Source organism: Balaenoptera physalus, assembly GCF_965194825.1.
Source record: "Balaenoptera physalus genome assembly, chromosome: 11".
NCBI lineage: Eukaryota > Metazoa > Chordata > Mammalia > Artiodactyla > Balaenopteridae > Balaenoptera > Balaenoptera physalus.
The window spans coordinates 69,175,739-69,200,107 of NC_138896.1; the positions used below are offsets into that span (position 1 = coordinate 69,175,739).

Genomic DNA, 24,369 nt, shown 5'->3' on the forward strand with positions numbered 1-24,369 from the left:
GAAATGAAGGAAACAATAGCAAAGATCAATAAAACTAAAAGCTGGTTCTTCGAGAAGATAAACAAAATTGATAAACCATTAGCCAGACTCATCAAGAAAAAAAGGGAGAAGACTCAAATCAATAGAATTAGAAATGAAAAAGGAGAAGTAACAACTGACACGGCAGAAATACAAACGATCATGAGAGATTACTACAAGCAACTCTATGCCAATAAAATGGACAACCTGGAAGAAATGGACAAATTCTTAGAAATGCACAACCTGCTGAGACTGAACCAGGAAGAAATAGATAATATGAACAGACCAATCACAAGCACTGAAATTGAAACTGTGATTAAAAATCTTCCAACAAACAAAAGCCCAGGACCAGATGGCTTCACAGGCGAATTCTATCAAACATTTAGAGAAGAGCTAACACCTATCCTTCTCAAACCCTTCCAAAATATTGCAGAGGGAGGAATACTCCCAAACTCATTCTATGAGGCCACCATCACCCTGACACCAAAACCAGACAAAGATGTCACAAAGAAAGAAAACTACAAGCCAATATCACTGATGAACATAGATGCAAAAATCCTCAACAAAATACTAGCAAACAGAATCCAACAGCACATTAAAAGGATCATACACCATGATCAAGTGGGGTTTATTCCAGGAATGCAAGGATTCTTCAATATACGCAAATCAATCAACGTGATACACCATATTAACAAACTGAAGGAGAAAAACCATATGATCATCTCAATAGATGCAGAGAAAGCTTTCAACAAAATTCAACACCCATTTATGATAAAAGCCCTGCAGAAAGCAGGCATAGAGGGAACTTTCCTCAACATAATAAAGGCCATATATGACAAACCCACAGCCAACATTGTCCTCAATGGTGAAAAACTGAAACCATTTCCACTAAGATCAGGAACAAGACAAGGTTGCCCACTCTCACCACTACTATTCAACATAGTTTTGGAAGTGTTAGCCACAGCAATCAGAGAAGAAAAAGAAATAAAAGGAATCCAAATCGGAAAAGAAGAAGTAAAGCTGTCACTGTTTGCAGATGACATGATACTATACACAGAGAATCCTAAAGATGCACCAGAAAACTACTAGAGCTAACCAATGAATTTGGTAAAGTAGCAGGATACAAAATTAATGCACAGAAATCTCTTGCATTCCTATACACTAATGATGAAAAATCTGAAAGTGAAATTAAGAAAACACTCCCATTTACCACTGCAACAAAAAGAATAAAATATTTAGGAATAAACCTACCTAAGGAGACAAAAGACCTGTATGCAGAAAACTATAAGACACTGATGAAAGAAATTAAAGATGATACAAACAGATGGAGAGATATACCATGTTCTTGGATTGGAAGAATCAACATTGTGAAAATGACTATACTACCCAAAGCAATCTACAGATTCAATGCAATCCCTATCAAACTACCACTGGCAATTTTCACAGATCTAGAACAAAATATTTCACAATTTGTATGGAAACACAAAAGACCCCGAATAGCCAAAGCAATCTTGAGAACGAAAAATGGAGCTGGAGGAATCAGGCTCCCTGACTTCAGACTATACTACAAAGCTACAGCAATCAAGACAGTTTGGTACTGGCACAAAAACAGAAACATAGATCAATGGAACAGGATAGAAAGCCCGGAGATAAACCCACACACATATGGTCACCTTATCTTTGATAAAGGAGGCAAGCATATACAGTGGAGAAAAGACAGCCTCTTCAATAAGTGGTGCTGGGAAAACTGGACAGGTACATGTAAAAGTATGAAATTAGAACACTCCCTAACACCATACACAAAAATAAACTCAAAATGGATTAAAGACCTAAATGTAAGGCCAGACACTATCAAACTCTTAGAGGAAAACATAGGCAGAACACTCTATGATATAAATCACAGCAAGATCCTTTTTGACCCAGCTCCTAGAGAAATGGAAATAAAAACAAAAATAAACAAACGGGACCTAATGAAACTTAAAAGCTTTTGCACAGCAAAGGAAACCATAAACAAGACCAAAAGACAACCCTCAGAATGGGAGAAAATATTTGCAAATGAAGCAACTGACAAAGGATTAATCTCCAAGATTTACAAGCAGCTCATGCAGCTCAATAACAAAAAAACAAACAACCCAATCCAAAAATGGGCAGAAGACCTAAATAGACATTTCTCCAAAGAAGATATACAGATTGCCAACAAACATATGAAAGAATGCTCAACATCATTAATCATTAGAGAAATGCAAATCAAAACTACAATGAGACATCATCTCACACCAGTCAGAATGGCCATCATCAAAAAATCTAGAAACAATAAATGCTGGAGAGGGTGTGGAGAAAAGGGAATACTCTTGCACTGCTGGTGGGAATGTAAATTGATACAGCCACTATGGAGAACAGTATGGAGGTTCCTTAAAAAACTAAAAATAGAACTACCATACGACCCAGCAATCCCACTACTGGGCATATACCCTGAGAAAACCATAATTCAAAAAGAGTCATGTACCAAAATGTTCATTGCAGCTCTATTTACAATAGCCAGGACATGGAAGCAACCTAAGTGTCCATCATCGGATGAATGGATAAAGATGATGTGGCACATATATACAATGGAATATTACTCAGCCATAAAAACAAACGAAATGGAGTTATTTGTAGCGAGGTGGATGGAGTTAGAGTCTGTCATCCAGAGTGAAGTAAGTCAGAAAGAGAAAAACAAATACAGTATGCTAACACATATATATGGAATCTAAGGAAAAAAAAAAAAAAGGTCATGAAGAACCTAGTGGCAAGACGGGAATAAAGACACAGACCTACTAGAGAATGGACTTGAGGATATGGGGAGGGGGAAGGGTAAGATGTAACAAAGAGAGAGAGTGGCATGGACATATGTACACTATCAAACGTAAAATAGATAGCTAGTGGGAAGCAACCGCATAGCACAGGGAGATCAGCTCTGTGCTTTGTGACCACCTAGAGGTGTGGGGTGGGGAGGGTGGGAGGGAGGGAGATGCAAGAGGGAAGAGATATGGGTACATATGTATATGTAAAACTGATTCACTTTGTTATAAAGCAGAAACTAACACACCATTGTAAAGCAATTATACTCCAATAAAGATGTGAAAAAAAAAAAAGATTACAAATCGAGACTTAGATATGGAGAACCTGGAAAGTAGAGGACTGAAGCAAAACTCATTTATTCTCTGCCAGAGATAGTGTCAGACACTTGGAATGTGAGGACGAACACGGGAGAACCCAGACATGGCTCTCCCACTGGCCCCTGTGACAAAGTCAACTTGGGCCTTTCCTCTGAGGTAGACATCCGACTACCTCAGGGCTACAGCTACCATTCCACAATTAGTCCTTCAATGACCCTGAACTCCAGGCTCAGTCCTGGGCCCTGGGACCCAGAGGGCCTACCCACCACCCTGCCCTCTAGAACTCATCTAGGTGAGAATGCAAAAAGAGAAATCCCCGCTGCAAAAGGGAACTGGCAACCTCCCGTAATCACCCAGCTCTGAATTCTACTTGCAGAGAGAGAAACACAGCACAGAAAACAAACAAAAAGAAACAAAACAAAAGAATGGGGCATTCCCTCCAAGGAATGAACCCAAACTGAATGACAGCAAAAAGAATCCCATTTGTCCTAGGCTCCTTAGAGAAATCAGAAGTTCTCTCTACTACCTCCTTGCATCTTCCAGCCTCATGCCTCCTTTGCAGCCCAGGGGAGGGGACCTGGGAGTTCTAAAGCAGCTCATCCAGAACTTCTGGACCAAGTTCCAGAACACCTGGACCATGGGGGCAGGGGAGGAGCCACACAGAAGAGGGCATCTTCCCACAATAGCATATTTACCCCTTCTCTTCTTCCCTGACCACCTCCCCCAATTCCCTTCTTCCCACCAGACTCACCAGCCATCTGGTGGGCAAGCAGTGTCTACTTGGGATGTCCGTACCTGGTGAAGAAGCAGCTTGAGTCAAGAGGAGGTAGAAAGTACAGCATCTTCCTCACCCAGGGCTCTTGCACCTGTAGTGTGTGTGTCAGCCTCCTGGAAGCTTTCCCAGGCCCCAGTCAAACATAAGGGAGAAGCAGCTTCACTACTCTCTCTGCCAAGACACCCAGAAATCAGTTAAGGGAGCATTTTCATCCGTCTATTGCCCCTTCCTTCTCTGTCATTATTTGCCAATTCAGAGGGAGAAGTGAAAGGCGAGAGCATTTGGTTGATTCTCAGTCATGCGCCGTTTTAGACACGATGTTCAATGAATGCGGACGAAGGAAGGGAATTCACAGCTCCCTCAAGGCTGCTGAATCAACCACTGCTTTCATTCTTACTGCTCACTGCTCTGTACCTTTCATATGGGCTATTCGTTGGCCTTTCCATTTAGATAATAAGGTAATAAATCAAGCTGCATCTCGTGCATTGCTTTGTTCTGTAGGAATTAACAGTGATTGACGGGCCATGTGCCTAGGAGAGCACCACCAAGGCCACAGGATGATAAGTATACTGAAAAGATGAAATGAGTCTCCACTGCAGTGTAGTTGTGATTTTTCTCCAGAACAAATCTAAAAAAGAGGTCTTTGCCATAATGACAACAAGGAATCAGCTTGGGTCTTTTTTCTGTTATGGACATCAGAGGTTGTGGACTGCAGCTTCTCTTCCACAATTATTCCCTAAATGCCCCTCAAATGCCAGGCACAGCACCTGGCCCTGGGACCCAGAGTGGGTGCAACTGTGTCATGATCGAAGGCCCCACCATAGCCATGGCTGGTGAAGACTTCCTCTGTGACTCTGTTAAAAATATAACATGTATTTGTTTAGGCGTTTTCAAAATTTCACCTAAACACCCATGATTAATAAGATGAAATGCATCCTTGATGTTAATCTATCTGATGGATAGTGGTCACGTCAAAATAAAATCTTACTGTATTTGACCCCAATTTTAAGGTGTTTCTGGTTCTCCAACACTCCCTGTATTCCCATATATGTGTCACGCACATGACCTTCTAATAAAGTAACACCATTCGATGGAACGTTCAGAGGTGACGGGCCTGCTCTGCATCTGTGCCGTCCACTACGGTAGCCACGGCTACACATGGCTGTCGAGCACTTGAAATGTGGCTAGTGTGACTAAGGAACCAGTCACATTTTAAACAATTTAAATAGGCACATGTGACTAACAGCTACGGCATTAGACAGCACAGCTGTAGGGGTTTAGGTATATCTAAGGCCAAAAGGGTTACATTGGGATGCACGGTGCTGGGGGGTGATGACCCCATACAGGCCTGTTCAGACAACGCCACCCAAAGAGATCCTATAAAGGTACACACTTTAGCCTGCCAGAAAAGGCTGACCTCTCTGGATGGGACTCTCCATTTCCCCATTCCCTGAAAGTAGCCATGCTGTCTAGGAAAAGAAACTGTTCTCAGACGATCAATCTGTATGTGCGTCTTCAGAGAAGACGGTTTTTCCTTAACCCAGCATTTCTCTGCTTTTCATTTCTGGTTGCAGATCACCGACTCTGCTGAGTGCTGGAAACTGCAGCTGGTGACTCCCCTCTCCCCACCCTCCTGGCCACCCCACCAGTGACAGCACAGGCAGGGGTGGCCTGGCTTCCTTTCTGGTGTTTTCGTCGGGTAGCTGCCTGCTCAGAGCTCACAGAAGGCTTGCCCCTCGTCCCAGGCAGACAGCAGGCCAGCCCCTTCCCCGGACCCGGAGCTGGCGGGGCGGTCTCCTCCAGGGGCCTCACACGCTGCCCTCCACCGTGAGTATCGCCCTTCCTCCTCCTCCCCGTCCCAGTGTCACCCGTGCCCTCCATTGTGTGCTGCCACGATGGCTTCTAAAACCCACTCGTTTGCTCAGTGGCCTTGAGAACCAGGCACTTGGCTAGAAGCTGCCAGGGAGGCAGAGGTGAATCCGGCGGCGCCCTGGCCAGGCTTCCAGGACCGCCTGCCACCCACATGTGTGAAGCTTAGGTTCAAGGCAGTCTGTTCTGTGATTTGTTCCTTAAAGGAGGGAGAAGCAGGAGGGGGCACAGATGGCAAGAAGGTGGCCAGCGGCTGGGAAAGTGAAGCCCCGATGAGGTCCCTGGGTCTGAGAGACTGTCCCAGGGAAAGCATGCTTTTGGCAGCATTCTCTGTAGCAGTGAAAAACTGGAAACAAGCGAACTTTGCACCGAGAGGCGACTGGTTAAATGAATTGTAGAGAATCCGGAGAGTGGAACACTTGGCAGTCACCCAATCTGGTGATACGGCCTCAAACTGAATTGGCATATGAAGTGGTCCATGAAAGACTGTTCCCTAGAGAGCAAGACAGAAAATGGTTTGTGCAGTCTGATTTCCTTTCAGAGTGTGTGTGTGCGTTCGTGTGTGTGAGATTGTGTTACAGAGAAAATGTCTAAAAGGCTGCATCTCAGAAAATGAACAGTGGCTATTCTAGGAGAGAGGTGTTTGAGGGGTTTTTTTTTTTCTTCATTATATATGTTTGCTTTGGGGGGATTTTTTTTTTTTTTTGGTTGTTGTTCATTGTGAATATACTCCTTTATAATCAGAAAAAAGCAAAGCCACTCTAATTTAAATGACTCATCAGTGACTACTGTTTTGTCCTGTCAACACACTCTCTTTAGCTCTCAGTTGGCTGTTACTGCTTGGATGCGCTGCGGGGGAGCCGCTGCTGAGTGCGGGGCTGGGATGTGGGGCAGCCACCCGCGGGTGAGGCCCGCTCCTCCCTCCCCTCGCCCAACAAACCAGAGTTCATCTGCCATTTCAGCACCTGGAGTTTGACAGCCTCTTTTTTTCCAGTATCTGTCCGTCTGTTCAGAAGCCCCCTCACATGCAACCCACTCACAGCCCCGGGCCCAGCACAGTGCCTGAGGGGTGGGCACCTGGCCCAGGCCGGGGCAGTAGATAGCCTGGTAGACAGCTCAGAGTCCCTGCTTTCGTGCAGGGTGAAAAAGGCAGAGCTTCCAAACAAAAACAAAAAAGCGAGAGGTGATTCAACCTCCGTGCACAAAGTCAGACAAAGATCAAAGTCAGGACCTGACTTCCTGACTCACTTTAGTATCAGTATCCAATTCACTGGGGCTACTACCAGCAACTCCATGCTGATTTTCACGTTGGTTACTTTTAAGGACAGCAGAGAATAGAAAAATAATGGTTAGATATTAATGGATTCCAGGCAAACTTTTTAATAGGCACTTTCCACTCTTGGAGACTTAACAACTCCCTACCTCTAAGGACCCTGCACATACCTTCTGCTTTCTGGCGTTCATGCCTTTGTGGATATGTTTTGTGTTTCCCTGCCCTGGAGTCATGTTCTCTCCCCTTGCTCTGCAGCCTGCAAGGGTCAGCAAAAATGTCACCTCCTCAATGAAGCCCTCCTGGATTTTCCCCAGCGCTGGAGACCCAGCTTCCTTCTCCCAATTCCCAAATCGTCTCATAGCATTTCCCATTATTGGTATTTGCAGCCACGATGTATTCCCTGTACTTGAATGTGAGCTTCTTGAGGACATGGATCATGTCTTGTACAGTGTTTAGGCCAATCAAGTGTATCTGGTGCCAAGTAAGCTGCGGGATGAAGACTGCTCCCTCACTGTTGCAGAGTTCTCTGCATTCCGCTAAGAGCCTTAATGCACAGCATTGCACTTGACCCTCGAAACAAGCCCTTGGAGTAGGCTGGGCTATCACGTGCATTTTACAGAGGAGGAAACCAAGGCTGGGGGAGGGCAGGTCGCTCCTTGCTGAGGTCCCACAGGCAGCAAAGGATGGACCAAGGAGCAGATGGGGGCCAGTGTGCTACCCCCACCTCACTCCACTGGGCTTCGAAACACAAGCAGGCTTTTCAGATTGGGCAGCTGCACTGCCCCGGATGAGGCCACACCGAGCAGCAAGGGGAGAGATTTGGGGCGGCACTGAGTCCAACGCTCGTGTTCTCCCAACAGACGGTTGAGAGGTTCCTTGCTTTCAGTGTGTTTTGTCACATGTGGGGTTTTTCCCCTCTGTTTTTCTCTCCTTCTCAGGGGTGAGAAGAAAATGAAAGCAAGCTCTGAGACTTTGCAGTTTGTGGAATAAAATAGACAAAAAGTATTCTGACAAAGAGAAGAGAGGAATAGATGAAAAGGCTCTCAGCGGTGTCTTTAGGTGGTGGGTCCATGGAGGAATATATTTCGTTTTTATTTTTACTCTTGGGCTCTCTCCAAATCTTCTATGAGCCAGAAACACATTTATAATGGAAGGAAGAAAAACCTTTATAAAAAGCTAGTGTAGGATTCCAAAGTTGCAGAAAGTAGCCTGAGCAAGTTACTTGCTAGATTTGCTCTTCCAGTGCTGCTTTCCAGGCCAGCTGGAGGAGGCTACGAGTTCCTCCTTTGGACGAGTTTTGCAAACAGGTGTACAGAATGGAATAGCACTAGGGCTGCTTTTTTTTTTTTTTTAAGCTGACAAGTTATTTTTATGATAGCCCTTAAAATAGAATGTCACACACAAAGTAAAATATTTAAATAGTTTACAAAACCTAAAGGAAAAAATGAAAGTCTCACTTTCCACTGGTCATCCTTGTTCAAGCTCCTTCCAGAAAACGTTTCAGTACTGATCAGCTGTGAAGTGTATAACCTTTTATATATTTCTAAAAAGATCATGCATCATAATCTTCTACACCTTGCATTTTTACCTATAATAATCTTCGTGACCTCTTTGTATCAGCGTGGGGTCTATTTTATTCTATGTATTGACTACATGTGGTTTACTGAATGGATGTATCAGAATATTAACTATTGCTAGATACGTAGGTTGTCACTAGTTTTTTGGTTCTACAAAAAAAAAAAAAATGCTGCAACATATATGCCTGTACATGCATCTTTATGTTCTTTGTGTGACTACTAAGAGGGCATGTTTTCAGCAGATGAACTGCTGAGTCAGCGCTGTTGTGCTTTGTATGTTTTGAAAGATTTTTAACCCTCCAAAAAGGTCACAAAGATTTACACTCCCCACTGCCGAGTGGAGACTTTTCCCCCAAACTCTTACCAACATCATTACCATCAATCCTTATTTTCAACCTATAACTATAACCAAAGCCATTCTTTCATGTGGCTTCCTTCTTTGGGCATTTGTTTTCTCAGATATTATCTGGTTAATATTCAGTCTCTTCATGCAAGTTAAAAGGAAATGACATAAGCCACAGGTACTAGAAATACATGAAATGTTTTCTAACGAATGTCTCAAAAACCATCTCCCTATTACCCAAGCTGTATTAAAATTAAATTAGCTGAGTTGAGATCTTTCAAACTTAACTGGGCAATTTTTTACAAAGATTTTATTTTTTTAGAGCATGATTCAGGAAAAAAACCCAGAGAGAACAATAAATTCAATGGGGCAATATGTAATTTGGGGGGAGATCCTTTGAGATGAAGTAAATTCCTCATCAAACATTCACCCACTAATTTCATCATCCACTGGTGATTTTCCAATTACGTTATTCATTCTGTACTTATTAGTTGGCACCATAACAGGATATTACTTTTCTCATGTATTTACTCATTTATTTTCATTAGTATGGATTCATGGATCCTCATTTAATTGAATGTGCTATAAAGACTGCTATCATTATTTAATTTGATGCTTAAATTGCCTCAGATTTGGCTAGTGGAACCCCATCAAGTTGGCGCCTATGTCCTTTGACAAATCCTCACCGTCTTTGAACACTTGCATTCTGTGGCAAAAATCAGTCCCAGGTTCATCTTATAGTTTCCCTGCCCTAACTCTGGAATCAGACATTTCTCCTAGGAATCCTGGTTTCTTGGCAGGAAGAAAGATATTTAGAAACCAAGATCTGGGCACTAGAAGGTCATTCTACCGTGTGTCATGGCTTTTAGGTCCTCTCAGCAGACAGAGCCAGGAAATATGCTCAAATACATAGCACCTGTCCATACAAATTTATCTATCTATCTATCTATCATCTACCTCTCCATCATCATCATCATCTGTCTAATTTCATCTAACCCTAAAACACACGAGTTCATACTGAGCCCTCAATTCCCACAGAACAGCACGAGGCACTCACTCCAAGGCACTGTGGAGAAGCTACTGGCAGGAAGGGTGCAAGGAGGAAGTTCTGGCCGCCTCTCTCCTTGCCTGTTAATGGCCAGATATGACTCTGAGGAGGGACGAAAACAAAGTTTTCATCAGATCTTGCTGTTCTTCCTTTCTCTACTTTAACCACTTTATTGAGGTCCAGCTACAAACACTGCAAATATATGAAGTGCAGAACCTAAGTTCTGACATACGTATATAACTGTGAAACCATCACACAATCAATACAGTGAACATACTTATCACCCCAAAGGCTTCCTGGAGTGCTCTTATCCCCCTCCTGCCTTGCCCCGTCCTCCCCTTCCCTCTCTCACCATGAAATTACTGATCTACTTTCTGTCATTACTGATTAGTTCACATTTTCTAGAATTTTTTGTAAGTAGAATCACACAGTATGTACTTTTTTGGGGTCTGGCTTCTTTACTTAGCATAATTATTTACCCACGTTGCTGTGTGTATCAGTAGCTGTTCCAATTCCATTGTATGGCTATTCCACAGTGACTTATCCATTAGCTATACTTGAAGGACATTTGAGCTATTTCCAGTAGTTGGCTATTACAAATCAAGCTGCCATAAACATTCATATATCGGTCTTTGTGTGGATATAAGCTTGCATTTTTTTTAGGTAAATACTTAGGAGTGGGATGGTTAGATCACAGGGTGTGTGTTTAACGGGTTTCCAGAGTGGTTGTCCCACATGTTATGTTTTTTAAACGACTGCACTTTTAGAAAAGCAGGGACAGTTACAACGTTGTGTTATGAAAAAAAAGCCCAACAGGTTAGGGCTGGATTTATGAAGGACAATGTTTCCTTCCAGAAGCTTGGGGTGGGCTGAACATGTTTCTTGGAAATACGGGCACAGACCCCTTCCTTGAAGGGAGCCAAGCTGTTGTTCCTTTGGTCACAGAGGGGGGAGTTTTGCAGAGATTCAAAACACAGGAAAACAATAGCTGAGATTTATCTCAGCTCGGAGGCCCTCTGCATTAGACAAATACCTTTTCTTTGGTAAACAAACCTAGGACTTCCTTTTCCTGCTGGAGCTGGGGTACAGAGTAAATAGGCCCTGAATTTGTAAACAGAGCACACAGGTAGGTGCTGGGGCACGGGGCCCCTCCTGGAGAGGGACTGATACTGACAGACGCCACCGCACTCCTGTGTTCTTGCCACCCGGTTACCCAGAGGCCCCTCCCCTGCATAGTCAGCCCAGCGCATTTTTAAGTCACTGCTGTCCTGCCATCTTCTGGAGTCCTTTGGTGGATAAAATGGGGGTAGGTGGCACCTGATAGAGAAGTTGAGTCAAGAGAAAAAGGGCTAAGATTAAAAGGACGTGCTGGGAAGATGTCAAAGCCACAAAGGGCTCTCAAAGGAGAGATTTCTTTCATTTCTAGGTTAACAACCAAGATGATACTGAAATCTAGACTTGACTTGAAATCTATCTGACTTGACATCAGTATAACACGGACTCTAGCTCTTGCTTGGGATTTTTTTTTTTCCATGAGAACAAACAGATTTAATGCTTAATCTCCATCTTTAGGTACTAGTTACTGTTCAGTTAAGAGCCAGTCCTCTTTTTGATTTTTGCCCTCTCTTTCTAGAAGCAAGCTTGCACCTGACCCACCATGGTCCCCACAGAAGTCACAGTGAGTACAGCCACGCCCCTCGGGTTCCTCAAAATGCACTCTATTTTGGGGCTTTTCAGGGAGTGGGAAGGAATCCATTGTGGCGGAAGGACTTCTCTGTGGTTTCCCAGGGTAAGAGCTCTGCTGAGCAGTGCCCAGGACAGGGGGTCGATGCCCAGCACAGGGGGCTCTGCAAACGTGAAGCGCTAGAAGAGCTTTGGGGTATGTGGGAGGACAGAGGAAAATGCTACTTTAGATTTTACTAATAGGTGAGGGTTGTATGATCTTTAGGATGTCTTTGTCCCATGTGTCTGTTCTGAAACTCAGACAAAAGAGGGCAAGAGAGAATCCATTTAGTTTGTTTTTAAAAGACCCACGGTGGGCATGTTAGTTTTGTTTCTTACATAACATTATGTAGCCTTTACAAAAAACACATAATGATATATATTTCTCTGAAAGAGGAAAAGAGGCCAACAAAAATGAGTGAGTAAAGTCATTATCCAGAGAATTGTTTGTGATTTTATAGTCTAATGTAATTAATTATAGAATCAAATCAAATTCCTATGCTTTTGTTATATTCATAAATGCTCACAAAAATATCTAAAGGTTTTAATTTTGCTTTTCTCAAAGTAAGAATCTGGGTTTTACATGTAGGTATTGAAATCAAACCTTCTTAGTGGAGCTGACAAACTGTCCCTCACAGTACACTGTAGGTTCCCACCATCTGTGGAGATTGGTGGTTGCCACCCCTGATGTCAAATAAGTTATTTATCATATGCTAATGATATTTAGTATTGCATATGTCACTGCATATCCCGTAACAACAACAACAACAAGACAATTATTTTGGACCTGGTGAAGTAACGAGGTAAGTCTCTATTTTTCTAACCAGAATTAGACCCTTAGTTTCTCCTGAGTTAGAATTTGCTCTTCGTCCCTGATGCTGGAAACGGGGCTGACACTCTCAGTCATTCGGTTTTATCCTCTGGAATCTTGGAAGATATCCAGACTCTGCAAGGCAGCTCCAGAGAGGAAGAAAAATGCACCCCAGTAATGACCTTTTGTGGTCAAGAGGTGTCCAGCACCACCTACATGGGGACAAGATGGGGTCTCTGTGCCTATGACCCTGGGAAACAGCCATGACGTCCCTGTGGCCACCTTTCTGAGCACTGGCCATGTGCCAGTAACCAGCCAGGGTGCCACTTTCCTGCAGCCTCACGGTAAAGGCAGAGCCATGCTTACAGATGAGGAAACGAGGCTGGGAGAAGGAACGGAAGGTTCCAGGTCTCGTGGCTACAAGGAGGAGGAGCCCTAGAGGGTGTTCTCAGAGTCACGGCTTCACTGGGTTCCCCCCTGTGGGCAAATGTCAACACGCCGAGGTCCAAGCCTCGCTGTGTGGAAGTCTCACTTCCTCGAGGGTGGGGACAGAGCACCTTGGGGCGGTGCCTGCCACCTCCCACTGCTCCTAACGACTCCGCGTCCCTCCCTGCCTGTCTCCCTCCCCTCCCATTTCCCGTCTCCTGTCCCCAGACGCCCATCTTGGTACTAAGGAGCAATGAGGGACACAGTTTTTGCCCTCTACCCTGGCCTCTCCCCAGAGGTGGGAATGAGGGGCCTGGAGCTGGGGGAAGGTTTCCAGAGACAACGTGAATCGGTGAGGGAGGCCTCGGAAAGCTCTGGAGACCTTCTTCCTGCTCCAGGAGCTGCACGACGTTCACTGCCTGGGCTGCTGCTTCGGGGCCAACGTTCTCCTGAGGGGAGGAGGACACACCTGCCCGGGCTCGGGGGCCGAGGCCTGTGGGGCAGAGCCTCGCTGGGGGCACCAGGAGGCAGCGCAGGCCCCTTGCCCGGCCGTGCCCTGAGGTTTGCCCCCAGCATCAGGCAGCTCCCGGCTGCTCCGGGCAGAGGAAGCCACAGGGCATCCTCTGGTGCCCAGAATCTTTCCGGGGTTGGGAGTGGGGAGGTAGGGCACCTGACGGCCACTCTGCTTGGGCTCCGTGAGGCCCAGCTCAGGTGCTGGGACCCAGATGCCGTGGCTCACATTTGGTGTGGCCACTTTGACAACATCAGCACGTGGAGAGCTGGGCTTTGGGTCAGCAGGGATTAAAAGTGCCCCAGCTTGGGACTGAGGGGCTTGGGGGGATGGCTCTGGCCTTGACCCTCCCCCAGTGGCTGAGGGTTTGGGGCAGAACCTTCCGTTCCTTGGGTCTGTCTCCTCCTCTCTAAGATGGTCTCTAACATCTGAACATCATTCTAAAACCTGTTGAGCTTCCAAAAAAGTTTTCCAGAGCAGAAACAAAAGCTTACGTGAAGAGAAGGCAGCCCATTGCTGAGTTCCAGGCCGGCCACGGGTCACGCTGTGACACATTCTCTCGTCTACTTAGATCTATGACTATAATGCGCTTCTTTTCTTGATCAAAATGCTAGAAATCATCCAAAATAAATGATATAAATCCCCCAATTAAGCAGCCCCCTGGGAGTAACAGAGCCATCCCACGATGCCGCCCTGTCTAGGGCACCTCTGAGCTGTGGAGCTGCCGTCAGGGCCCTGCACACAGAGGGACCTCCCCTCCCCCCACCCCACCCCCATCCCAGCCTCGAGCTCGACAGGCGAGGCCTGGCGCAGGAGCCATCGACCTCTCTAACGTTTTGCTCCAATTCTATTTCCATCACCGAGGCGAATGGTGTCCTTTGGAAGTGGTTTCCTTGCCTGGCATGTACTCTGTGCTCAGTAAATATCGGTCGAATGAGTGAACAAATCACATTATTTATCGGCAAGGAACTAGAAATAAAGAGCTGTTTCTCAAGCCTAGGACGAGCATGCCGTTTTCTTAGGCAGGCAGGGAATGAGATGGCGGCATTTTCACACAAACACCATCCCGGCCAGGTCTGGGCCCTGTCCACCCCAGCGAATCACCACTCCTCCCACTGGAAGAAGATTCTAGATCTGGCTCAGACCTCTGCTCATGGGGGTCCACAGGCTCCGAATAGTGGTCTAGTTGGTAAAGACGTCATGTTTTTAAGAGTGTCTGAGAACAACACAGTTTGCTAAGAAATGCAAGAGAAACCTTAGGTAAGAAGATTTCTAGACATTCTACTATGATGTGGAAGAGAATGGTCGGCCCCTTCAGAGAGCAGGGCCTGGACACTCCCCAGCAATAACGACACCCTGTCTCACTCCGTCTCCATTGCCTGCCTCGTGTTCCATAACAGGCTTGAGGCACCGTACTGGGTGCGTACAACAGAATAGAAAAGAAAGGACGTACGTTAAAACAGGGTCAGAGGAAATTGACAGAATAGGGAGAAAAGACCAAGAGAAGGAGTTAGAACTTGGGTTTTCAGCCTAAAGCTGTGCTGTCTGGTGAGGTAGCCACGAGCCACGTGGGGCCCGTGAGCACATGAAACGGGGCCACTCCAACTAAGATGCCCCGTGAGTGTAAAATGCACTCCATTCAGATATAGTCTCCGCAACAAAAGGATGTAAAATATTTTGGTAACTTTTACAATGCTTATGTAACGAAAAAATATTTTAGACATACTAGGTTCCAATAAAATACATTATTAAGGTGAATCCCACCTGTCTCTTTTTCACTTCTTTCACTTGGCTACTAGAAAATGCAAAATTAACCCAGAGTTGCCTTATACTCCTATTGGACAGCGTTGGTCGAAGGATCTTATTTGGTTACTATAATTGGGCTACCAGTTTGACTGAGTTTCCCAATTAAAAAGGGAATCCTGATTAAGTCACAAAATTTATATGGTGCATGAGCGAAAAAAAAACACCTCACCTGTTCTTCAGGAGATACGAAAGCCTTTCTTCACTTCTCTTTTATATTTAAATGCCAAATAAATATCTAGGCTAGGTCTTGGTGAGTAGGACACAGAGCTCTACGGACAGGCCCTTGGAGGTCCCCTCTCGGTGGAGAGGGTGGGCTCCACGGGGAGCCCCTTAGATGCCACCTCGATGCAGACCCCGGGATAAACTCATGGCAGCTTGTGGGAAGTCGTTCTACGCAGTGCTCAGGCCAGGAGGCTCCAGCAGGTGCTCTTGGATGCACGCGAAACCGTGTGGATTTCAGATGCTTACACTGATCTTCTCTCAAGATGTTCTGACCCAGACTTTGAAAACAGCCTTTGTGGGTAGCTTCTCCAGCAAGAGCAGTGTCTCTAGGACTCAGAGAGCAGGGAGGGAGGGAGGAAGGAATGGCTTGGCAACCTCAGAATTCCTCCCGGAAGCCAGGTGCCCCTCATCTGGAAGAGGGGCCCGTCCCTACCTGGAAGGTCAAGGATTAAATGCATGCATGTCCTGTACTCCGCACTGGGTCTGATGTGCACTAGGTGCTCTGACAGTAGGGAATCAGATAAATTGGTAAATAATTGACGTTTACATTTGCTGGAAGATTTTCAAAGGATCCTTGGGTATTTACCTATCAGGCATGGACAAAGCTATGAGCACAAGTCTCGATGCAGGTGGACAGTTTGTCCAGGCTCCCCGTAGCCTGGGACGTGAATTCCTCCTTTGTCATCCTCAAAAAGATGGCCAACGCTTTGAACTTGTAAGGATGATATAGGCTTACCTTGTAGTCTTGATAAAATTCACACAAACCCAGGTTTTTTGTGTGTGAATTCAGTCACTCTTAAAATATGTCTGGGGAGTCCCTAACTAAATATAATTCTATGCTGAAGCACTGGTCCTCCAACCCTCACCCAACAAGAAAACGTGCTCCTTGTGCTTCAAGCAGGACACAGTGTCCCCACTCTGGGACACAGTCTTGGGGAGCGGTGGTCACGGGCTCGTTTACCAGGCCATGGAGAAGGCTGGGTCTCCCGGGACACTGGGACTGCTAGGGGTCCCCTCTGTGAGACCCTCTGTGCCACATCTGTGAATGGGGATGCTGTCTGCCTCCCTAACTCACAGCCTTGGGTGCAGGCTCATGTGAGAGTCTATTAAAGCTATTTAACCCCTGCAAAATGTAAAAAACCCACCCTCTACAGAGCAGTTTGACGCTTACTCACTGTGGATTCACAGTTGACACCTGCTCATCTGCTTGGCTTTACTGACTTTCCTCCAAAATGTCACCCTCTCAACTTCTTAAATCTCCAGTGATACTTCTGTGGGTCTCTGTGCTCTACATGTTCTTCCTTCCACCTGAAAGTTCTTTCTTTCTTCTCAAAGTCTACTCAAACCCCACCTCTTAGGGGATGCCCTTCCCAGTGGGGCCATTGACGGTGCCTGGCTCCCATGTCCCGCTTTGGCAGAAGTCTCCTGGCATCTTCACTGAAATACGAGTCATCTGTAAGATCTGTCCTCCCAATGATCTGGGCCTGTAGACAACGGCCAAAGCTGGGAGGGAAGTCTTTAAATGTACGCTGAGAATGGGTGAACCAGGCCTGGGGACGAAGCACATTCAAAATGGAGAGCTTTCCTCAGCTCTTCCCAGAAGCGGGCCGTTCCCAGCTGCTGGCTCCTGGATCTGGCCCCCGGGGGTCTCTCTGCAGTAGGACTTTCTCTTGGTCGCACACTAGAGGTGGATCAGGACCAGATTCCAGATTTTCCTAATTGTAGTCCAGGTTACCCTGGGCATCCCCCTGGCACTTCCTGCCGGTCGGGGCCCAAACAGAATGGACCCATCACCTCAGCTCTCAGCATGAGCTTCAGAATTCAGGAGACCACAGCCTCCTGGCGTCTACTGCACCTTATCAGTCCACTCAGTGTGTCCTGATATCTTAACAAGCACTCAGTAAACACACACACACACACACACACACACACACACACACACACGACAGGTTCCATGCTCATGTAAGATTAGGAAACATTATTAAACAAAATTCAACAGATTCTGAAGGACTTCTCAGAGCCTTTACTATGCTATCATGCCGTTAAAATAAAACAAGCTCTGCAGGACTTCTCAGAGCCTTTAATATGCTCATGATTATTGTGAATTTCAAAGAAGGTGATATAGTGAGCAGAGATTCTCAACTATTTAACTACTGGTGTTCCACCCAAAACATGGTTTGGGAAATGCTGGTTGAAACTATTAGAAATAGATGGAGATTATAATGTGTGTAGAAGGGGAGCTCCCAGCTAAAAGAAGACTGGTAGAAGATGTTTTATTATTTCGATATGAATAGTTTAATACATAAACTAAATATTTTTACTTAAATATTTATTGGCATTAAATATTTAATATTTAAAACAAAATGAAAACCTAGTGGGGATCTGAGGTTACTTCTAGTCCAAATGCTTCTAGATGAACTGAACAACTGCTGCATTTCCGGAGCAGAAATGAAAGGAGAGATGAGATTTGGCAAGGCGTGTGCCTTGGGGCAAGGGAACGAGAGCTAGTGGTCCCTGGCAGGATTGGGGGCCCTAATGGGGGCCCTAGGAGGGGGGTGCTGGTGGGAAGTGAGAGCATGTGAGAATTTGTAAGCGGAGGCCTTGGAACATGTCAGATACGGGACCGAGTTTCCCCTCCACCAGGCAACCCTCTCCTCCATTCCCTCCATCCCAGGCTTGACTCAAGGGCTCCATCTCCAGCCTTTATTTCCTCCTCCCCCAGCGGGGTTCTAGGAAGGCTTCTGAGCCAGGAACCCATTGAAGCTGTAATGAGGGGTGTGTGTGTGCATGCGCATGAGCACACGCGTGTGCACATTGTGAGGGTGTGTGCGCACGTGTCTGAATGTGTGCATGTATGTGTGTCGGTATGTACATGTGAGTATGTATATTAGTGTAGGCATGTTTGTGTGCACGTGTGTTCGTAAATGTGTGTGTGTGTGTGCTTGTGAGGGCTGGTTTCATGGGTGTGTGACCCCTACTGCTGCACACTTCATGCTTAGAAGTGTCACTTGCTTGATTTAATGCTCTGCTATCTTGAAATTCTTAACAAATTTTGAACAAGGGACCCTGAAATCACGTAGTCTGTCCTGGTTCTTATGTATGTGCGTGTATGTGAGAGTGTATGAATATGTGTGTGTGTGTTCATGTGTGTGCACATGTGTAAGTGGGTGCATGTGTGACTCTTTGGTGCTTCTCAAACAGAGGATCCACAGCTTTCAGAAGACTCAGGGGAACCAGGACCCAGAAAAGTTTAAAAGCCTCTGAGGACCTTTTTGGGAGGGTAGAGTAGAGAGAAGGGACAATCAGAACCATTCACTTAGTTTGATAAAGGTCCGCCCACCAGTGGTCCCAGACCCTCTTTCCCACGCCGTCAGAGCATCTGTCATGCAGCCTGTGACTGTTCCTTTGCTTGAGTGTCTCCACCCAGAGTAGGTAAGTTCCATGAGAGCAGGAACCATGTCTGACTCTTCAGCATGTACCCATTACCTACCACGTCGTAGGTGCTCAATAAACATTTGTTGAATAAATAAATCATTTACAATCCAAGCAGATGCTCTCAGAATTCCTACTTCCTACACATACATTTCTTTTGTCTTATCACAGACTTTGGGAGTGGAAGGTTCAAGGGCTCCATGCCTCTGACATCATCAGATAGAACCTCCAAAAGCATGCCCTTGACCCAATGCCATCCTGTGTCTCCTTGCAGAGCCTGATCCCTAATATGGCAGATGACTATAGCTATGACACCACGTCTTCCATGGAAGATTACGGGAACTTCAACATCACTGACTTATTCTGTAAGAAAAACCACGTCAGGCAGTTCGCAAGCTACTTCCTTCCACCCTTCTACTGGCTCGTGTTCATCGTGGGGTCCTTGGGCAACAGTCTGGTCATCCTTGTCTACTGGTACTGCACGAGGGTGAAGACCATGACTGACATGTTCCTTCTGAATTTGGCAATCGCTGACCTTCTCTTTCTTGTCACCCTTCCCTTCTGGGCCATTGCCGCCGCTGACCAGTGGAAATTCCAGACCTTCATGTGCAGACTGGTCAACAGCATGTACAAGATGAACTTCTACAGTTGTGTGCTGCTGATCACGTGCATCAGCGTGGACAGGTACATCGCCATTGCTCAGGCCACGAGAGCGCAGATGTGGAGGCAGAAAAGGCTTCTGTACAGCAAAATGGTCTGCTTTACTGTCTGGGTGATGGCAGCCGCACTCTGCATCCCGGAACTCCTGTACAGCCAAGTCAAGAAGGAGTATGGGATTGCTATCTGCACCATGGTTTACCCCAGTGACGAGAGTACCAAACTGAAGTCAGCTGTGTTGACTCTGAAAGTCATCCTGGGGTTCTTCCTCCCTTTTGTGGTCATGGCTTGCTGCTATACCATCATCATTCACACCCTGAAACAAGCCAAGAAGTCATCCAAGCACAAGGCCCTGAAGGTGACCATCACTGTGCTCACTGTCTTCGTCCTATCCCAGTTCCCCCATAACTGCGTTCTGCTGGTGCAGACCATCGATGCCTACAGCACGTTCATCTCCAGCTGTGCTGTCTCCACCAACATTGACATCAGCTTCCAGGTCACTCAAACCATCGCCTTTCTCCACAGTTGCCTGAACCCTGTTCTCTATGTTTTTGTGGGTGAGAGGTTCCGCCGGGATCTTGTGAAGACCCTAAAGAACTTGGGTTGCATCAGCCAGGCTCAGTGGGTTTCATTTACAAGGAGAGAAGGAAGCCTGAAGCTGTCATCTATGTTGTTGGAGACAACCTCGGGAGCTCTTTCCCTCTGAGGGATCTTCTCCTTGAGGTGGATGGTCCTTTTGGAAGTAACAAGAAATACAGCTACGGCTTCCCTTACTGGTAGGGCCAGAGGGAAAGCAGAGAAGGAAAAGGAAGTGAATAAAAGGAAATAAAAAACTCAGAAAGGGATGAATTTGAATAACGTTATACTTTTTGTCAGGATTTGCCAAGCCAGAGTCTTCAAAATTGACTGGCCATCCCAGGGGGCTGCTGATTGGCTCCTGGCTGCAATACCTGCAGTTTTCAAAGGAGGACTAATGAGCAGCATTGCAAGCCTCCCTGGCTTTGCCACTTGCCTGAGCGTTAATGCAGCCGACCTCTGGAGGAGGCTTTGATTTCTCAGTGCACAGTGGATCGCTGTGCCTTCAGTTCTGATGCCACCCCTTCCAAAAGAAGACACAGAAGCACTGGCCACTGCCATAGTCCACAAATGTACAAGGCTTCATGAAAACTCCCATCTTTGGAGAATTTCTACCCTGGTTTTGGGGGCTGATACCATGCCAGGTCTTAGAGATTCCTGCTCTAGAATCTTTCCAAACAACCTCAGATCTAATGCCCTTCTGGTCTCCTTGATCTGTTTTGGGCCAGTGAGGGTCCTTGTTCCTGTTCTGAAGCTATCTGCAGCACTGGTCAATGACGCCCTGGGTAACTGACCCTGGGTAACTGACCATACCAGCACGTCATCCGGATTCTGTTGGTTTCCAACCCATTTCTGCCAGAGGTTCTGTGATTTCACACCTGGCTGCCACGCTGATCTGATCAAGGATTCAGCTTGTCCAGTGGTGTCATGGAAGTGGTCCTCTCAGCCCATGCAGGGAGACTAAGAACCTCAGTTGGTGGGAACCTGGCTCCATTATGGGCTCACTGTGTTGAGTGGCTTGTGTGATGGTCCACTCTGTCTGCTCCCTATAAAACGGGCTGGTCCTATTTGCCCTTTTGTTTCTGAGGCCACTGCAAGGATATCTGCTTCCATGCTTCTCTTCTTCATACTGTATAATGCTAACATGTTAAAAAAAAGCTTTCAACTTAGAGATTAGGCTGAAAAAAAGTTAACAGAATTCACCTTTGCTCTGTGTCTTTCTTTTAACTATTTGGCAAATTTATCACATTTAAAATTTTCATTTATTAGAAAAGTGCTTTTTAAATGACTGTTTAAAAACATCCGTTACTTTTCACTTTCTTCACCCTGTCTCTATATTTTAAATGTGTACAATTAGAGATCAAATAGCCGTATTAGAGTGTGAAGAACAAGAGACTAGGATAGGGAAATAACATTTCCAAAATACCATAAAATCATCTTGGTTGACCAATTTTTAATTTCTCCTCTGTTCAAACTTATCTTCCAAGTTTTTCCAGGTTAGTCCAATGGAATTTCCAAGAAGGACAATTACAGCAGCACCATAAACCATACGAGCTTTGCCACTTGCTCCCGAGGAAGCATCTCATTTTCCCAGCAGGCTGTGAATTGCTGTGGTTTCAGTTCCAAGGCCATCCCTTCCAAAGGGCACACAAAAGCTCTAGACTCTGCCATGGTGTCCATCTTCTCCCCACCCACTTCTAAACTACATGTCAGTGCAAAATAAAGTGAGCAGAAAGTGGGCAGCAACAAGGGGGAGCAAAGGGTAACACAAAGGCTGCGCCAACCCACCCCGAGTGTGGGCAGTTGGTGGCAAATAAGCATTGGCCTGGGACCAGCACAACAACATGGGTCCTGGCACAACAAGAACTGCCTACGGTCAAAGGGAAGGATGACTTCCCCAAGGCAGTCTATGGACGGAGCTGTCTATACGGCCACCTTTTCCAGGAGGAGACCCAGATACCCTTTGAGGAACCTAGAAGAATAAGCAATAGGCATGGGCCAAACCTAAATAACACTGTGCAGTTAAGTGGAAGAACTCAACTGAGTTTGGCTCTTCCATCCCATGCCGTTTTGTTTGTTTTTGTTTTTTTTTTATACAGCAGGTTCTTATTAGTTATCTATTTTATACATATTAGTGTATACATGTCAATCCTAATCTCCCAATTCATCACACCACCTCCCCCTGTGCTTTCCCCCCTTGGTGTCCATACATTTGTTCTGTACACCTGTGTCTCTATTTCTGCCTTGCAAACTGGTTCATCCGTACCATTTTTCTAGATTCCACATATATGCGTTAATATGCGATATTTGTTTTTCTCTTTCTGACTTACTTCACTCTGTATGACAGTCTCTAGGTCCATCCACGTCTCTACAAATGACCCAATTTTGTTCCTTTTTATGGCTGCGTAATATTCCATTGTATATACGTACCGCATCTTCTTTATCCATTCATCTGTCGATGGGCATTTAGGTTGCTTCCATGACCTGGTTATTGTAAATAGTGCTGCAATGAACATTGGAGTGCATGTGTCTTTTTGAATTATGGTTCTCTCTGGGTATATGCCCAGTAGTGGGATTGCTGAGCCATATGGTAATTCTATTTTTAGTTTTTTAAGGAAACTCCATACTGTTCTCCATAGTGGCTGTATCAATTTACATTCCCACCAACAGTGCAAGAGGGTTCCCTTTTCTCCACACCCTCTCCAGCATTTATTGTTTGTAGATTTTCTGATGACGCCCCTTCTAACCGGTGTGAGGTGATACCTCATTGTAGTTTTGATTTGCATTTCTCTAATAATTAGTGATGTTGAGCAGCTTTTCATGTGCCTCTTGGCCATCTGTATGTCTTCTTTGGAGAAATGTCTATTTAGGTCTTCTGCCCATTTTTTGATTGGGTTGTTTGTTTTTTTAATATTGAGCTGCATGAGCTGTTTATATATTTTGGATCCCATGCCATTTTGATACTGTGGTTCTGGTACTATACGTCCTGGGGGTCCCAGTGGAGCTGAGGATTGGGGGAGGGATGGAAGGAGGGAGGGGTGAGCCATGATTACACTTGTTCAATCTACTCCAGCCTAGAGTTACTTAAGGGACACCATGATGGAGACTTAGTAGGAGTTCAGAGGTAGATAAGGCTTTGGTCAGTGTACATTAGTTGAGAAAAAAAAAAATGCCAGGGACTGTACTTTTTTCCCCTCTGATTTTTAAGAAAGGAGTTGTGGGAACTCCACAAGAACTACGAACCCTGCATTGCACCCTAGCGCACAATGACCACGCCTAGTTCCAAAGACTTCTTTTAGGACCCGACTGTCACTATTGGACTGTCCCAGTCCTAACTCAGCTTCAATGCAGGATTAAAGACATGCTGCAGCTATATTATATTTTAAAGATTTTAAGTATCCTTTGTTGGCAAATTGCCTTAGTTTTTAAATGACTGCATAAGTAGGACCATTTTATATTCAAATTAAACTAGGTTTTAGTAGCAGATTTATCCTAAGATAAAAACGTTGGAAGAATCAACAAGGGGAAACCCACAAGGAAGCTGTGATCCATTCAACATTTCTATAAAATATGCTGTGTGCGTACTTTTCTGAAATAATGATAAAAGAGGATTATAATATAATTACATTTGACTGGAACTCTATAAATCAGAAAAATCAAGAAACTGAATGAAATGTGATGTGTGTTTATTATAAAAAAGAAATTGCCTTTTCTACTGGAAAACAATTTTTAAAAACTAATCTTAAATCAACACATCACAACATGCACACTCAAGTGGGGATTGCCATTCTGAAGTAGTCAGCTTGCATGACTAGAGATTTGGTCTTTGGCCTGTCTTTCAGGCCTACAGAATCCTCATTTGTTCATTCAGCAAACATTTGTGTGCACACCATGAGCCAGTCCCTTTCTATTCACTGAGGTTATAATGGGAATATGATAGTCCTTTCTGTCAAGATGCTTACATTCTAGCAATATGGGAAAGCCTAGTCTCAGGTGAGACCCACCCCCCCCCCCTCGGCTGAGAACCATGAGGCTGGTGTCACTGCATGGCTTATAAGCTGGTTTGTAGATAGTTTCCAGGACAAGCAGCCTCTTTGGGTGAGTGAGCCCTTGGACAACAACTTCGTGTGTGTGTTCCTCATCTG

The 24,369-nt window shown here is 45.4% G+C and overlaps 1 protein-coding gene across 1 annotated transcript; it reads left to right on the forward strand.

Annotated features, from left to right (window-relative positions):
• Positions 1–5,902: 5,902 nt before the first annotated feature.
• CCR9 (C-C motif chemokine receptor 9) lies at positions 5,903–23,139 on the forward strand. The gene is made up of 2 exons (XM_082413888.1): positions 5,903–11,739; positions 19,266–23,139. Exons 1-2 carry the CDS (start codon positions 11,719–11,721, stop codon positions 20,352–20,354), a joined length of 1,110 nt encoding a protein of 369 aa, XP_082270014.1. The 5' UTR covers positions 5,903–11,718; the 3' UTR covers positions 20,355–23,139.
• The last annotated feature ends 1,230 nt before the right edge of the window (positions 23,140–24,369 follow it).

What these genes read in the sequence shown, in the direction of transcription:
- CCR9 (XM_082413888.1), top strand. Translation starts at nt 11,719, where the DNA reads ATGGTCCCCACAGAAGTCACA. An exon ending in TGGTCCCCACAGAAGTCACA is followed by an intron (nt 11,740 to 19,265) that starts GTGAGTACAGCC and finishes GTCTCCTTGCAG; the next exon opens with AGCCTGATCCCTAATATGGC.